We start from the raw sequence: 3,189 nt of genomic DNA, 5'->3' as shown, positions 1-3,189 counted from the left end.
GTCAAATATTAGAATTTTCCTTTAATAAAGAGATTTCAATTGATAATTTATATGGAAAAACAATCAATGAAATAGCTGATTATATTTCATAATATTCAAAATAGTTAAAATACAATTTAAAATTTAATATTTTTTAAATAAAAATTAACTCTAAAAATAAAAATATTATTTTCTTAGAGATTTTTTATCGATTATTGCTAACATATTCATTTTAAGATTTTTTAAACAAATATTATCTTTTTTTAACTTTTTTTTTTTTTTTTTAAAAAATTATTATGAAGATTATTATGAATTCATTTTTGTCCATTTTATTTATTTTTATTTTTTTATTTTTTTTTAAACATTGATTAATAAAAGAATTAATTTTTTATATTTTCCAGAGGTTTTTTTAGAAATTTTTAAAACTAGGCTTTGATTATAACATGATAAAAATGCTTGTTTGATATTGGCGGCTTGGTAATGTTGGGTAATTGAAAGTCTTGTTAAGTCATTCTCTTTAGAACCCCAATGTGATAAAGCACGATTAAAGCATTCTGCCCAATATCTATATGGCTCTTTGGCATAAAGTAAAATATCCAAAAGTGCCGAACCTACATTACCGATAAATTCTAATTCGACAGCTCTGACTAATGAATGTCCTTTAGGATTTGCATTTTGGTAGAAAGAATCAAGTTTTGAGAGATGAGCAAAAGAACGTTTTGTAAAAATTTCAATAAATGGTTTTTCATCGGTACCTCTTTGAGCTTCACCAGCTTGATATAGTCTATCTGAATCTTCTGAAACTAATTTCATATCAACAGTAGTTGAATCATCATTACGATTACCAATGTTTGAATCTTGATCACTATTATCTTGATCTCTATAATTTTGAATCATAGATAAAGCCAAGCTTCTCATTATGGAACCCTTGAACTTTTCTACTACTACATGCTCTAAATTTGATTCATATTTTATTAAATAAATTCTTTTAATCATTTCTTTTTGCTGATTATTTCTTGTTAAAAATATTTCAATAAAGTTTTTAAAGTTTTTTGATTTTAATGCTCTTCTAACTTGAATTGTATCATAAATACTGGGTTCTGTTAGTACGGAAATTAAAGAATTTTTATAGTTTCCACGTGTATGAGTTCTTAAATCTTTTTCTAAATTTTTATTATATTTAACATTATATTTTTGAATGATTAAATTCTTTTCTGACCAATTTCTTTGTGATAATATTGAAGTAATTGATGTATCATCCTTTATTTAATTTTAAAAAATAGAAAAATTAAATTAATAATAAAATAATATTCATCAAGTTTTATTTAAAAACCTACACAACCAAAAAATCCAATTGATGATTTTAAAATTTCAACATCTTCTACTGTGTTATGTTTAACTTCACCATAATTATAACATTTACAAATTAAAAAACAATTACAATTTGAATTATTTGTATTATTAATATTATTATTATTATTATTATTATTATTATTATTATTATTATTATTATTATTATTATTATTATTATTATTATTATTATTATTATGGAAAATATTTTCTTTTTTTTCTTTATTACTTGAACTTGATTCTGATGGATTGGTATCAACTATATCTTTTTGTTTGTTAATATTAACCTTTTCTTGTGCATTATTATTATCACCATTATTACTATTATTATTATTATCGAAATGAATACTATTGTTACTATCACCGTCACTATTATTTTCTAAAGGTGTTGATGATAAATTTGGGCTATCTCTATTATTCTCATTGATACTACTATCACTATTTGTTTGCTCTTCATTGGTTAAATGATGATTATTATTATTGTTATTATTTTCCATTATTGAATTTAAAATATAATTAAATAAAATTAAGATTGTTAATATAAAGTGTTTAACTATTTGGTATATTTTTTCTATTTTTTTGGTTATTAATTTTTATTTATTTTTTTTTTGAATGAAAAAATAAATTTATAGTTTTTTTATTTATACCATTTTTTTTTTTTAATTTAATATTTATTAATTTTAATTTGTTTAGAGATTATATAACAATCTTGGTAACAAAAATCCATTGTACAAATAAAAACGGCATAAAATAATTTATATTATTCTAATTACTATTACCTATTAAATCTATTACATGTTTTTCGAACCCATTTAAATAAAATCAAATAAGAAAATATAATGGAAAAAAAAAGGCTTCCGAAATAAATATCTTAACAATTATTTAATCTTTTTAATCTATTTATTTTTTTATAAAATGACAACAACAAAAACTATTTTATTTGAAATTATTATTTTCTGCACAAAAATAATAAAGGTTCTTTTCAAATAATATTTTTTTTATGATGATTGAAATTAATTGTTAGATTTAATAGCAACGAAGAATATAAATGTTGAAAAAAAATAATAAAAAAGAGATATAGAGATATCTTTGTAAAATAATTCTAATAAAAATTAAAAGAATAACTATTATCTATTTTTATGAATAAAAAAAATTTCCAAAAAAAATTAAAAATTTTAAAAAAATTTAAATTTTTTTTTTTTTTTTTTTTTAATTATTATTATATTTTTATAATTAATAATGGATCAAACATCACTATTACTACAACCACAACAACAAAATGAATTCAATGATAAATATATAATTCATTTTTTATGGGTAACATCAGATCAATTAGTTTCAAGTGGAGAGATTCTGAATGCAATAAAATGTTTAGAAACATTAATTATTTTCAATGAACAAAATGAAAATGAACACGAAATCGATTATCAAATTTTACATAAACAATTTAAAAAAAAAGAAGATAAAATAAAAAAAAAAAAAAAAAAACTTTTAGAGCAACAACCAAACCTTATTCCATTCAAAATGACACCAACTGAAGAAGCTATTACCAGAATTAAAATTGCAGAATTGTTATTCAACTATACCCATAATTATAATGATTCAAGGTTTTATTTAGAAAAAGCATCACTTTTACTTTCAGTAGACCAACAATCTTCAACTTCTTTAGATTTACAAACAAAAATTTCATCATTTTTAATTGACATATTTTTATATGGTAATCAAATTAATTTAATTAAACAAGAAATTAAAAAAGGTTTAAAATATTCAAAATTGTAACTATTTATTATCATTATTTATTTTTTTTGTTTTATTTTTTAAAAACTAATATTTTATTATTATTATTGTTAATACTTTAGA

General features: G+C 19.5%; 2 protein-coding genes across 2 annotated transcripts; one reads left to right on the top strand and one right to left on the bottom strand.

Annotated features, from left to right (window-relative positions):
- Positions 1–342: 342 nt before the first annotated feature.
- DICPUDRAFT_12667 (uncharacterized protein) lies at positions 343–1,394 on the bottom strand (the record flags this gene model as incomplete). Its single annotated transcript, XM_003295198.1, has 2 exons — positions 343–1,239; positions 1,317–1,394. Coding segments are annotated over 2 exons (975 nt in total), but the record flags the coding sequence as incomplete, so codon positions are not given.
- Positions 1,395–2,568: 1,174 nt separating this feature from the next.
- On the top strand, positions 2,569–3,108 carry DICPUDRAFT_160510 (uncharacterized protein; the record flags this gene model as incomplete). Its single annotated transcript, XM_003295199.1, has 1 exon — positions 2,569–3,108. One exon carries the CDS (start codon positions 2,569–2,571, stop codon positions 3,106–3,108), a length of 540 nt encoding a protein of 179 aa, XP_003295247.1.
- Positions 3,109–3,189: the final 81 nt, after the last annotated feature.

This window comes from Dictyostelium purpureum, assembly GCF_000190715.1.
Source record: "Dictyostelium purpureum unplaced genomic scaffold DICPUscaffold_818, whole genome shotgun sequence".
NCBI classification, from domain to species: domain Eukaryota; phylum Evosea; class Eumycetozoa; order Dictyosteliales; family Dictyosteliaceae; genus Dictyostelium; species Dictyostelium purpureum.
This window is presented reverse-complemented; position numbering and strand designations above follow the sequence as displayed.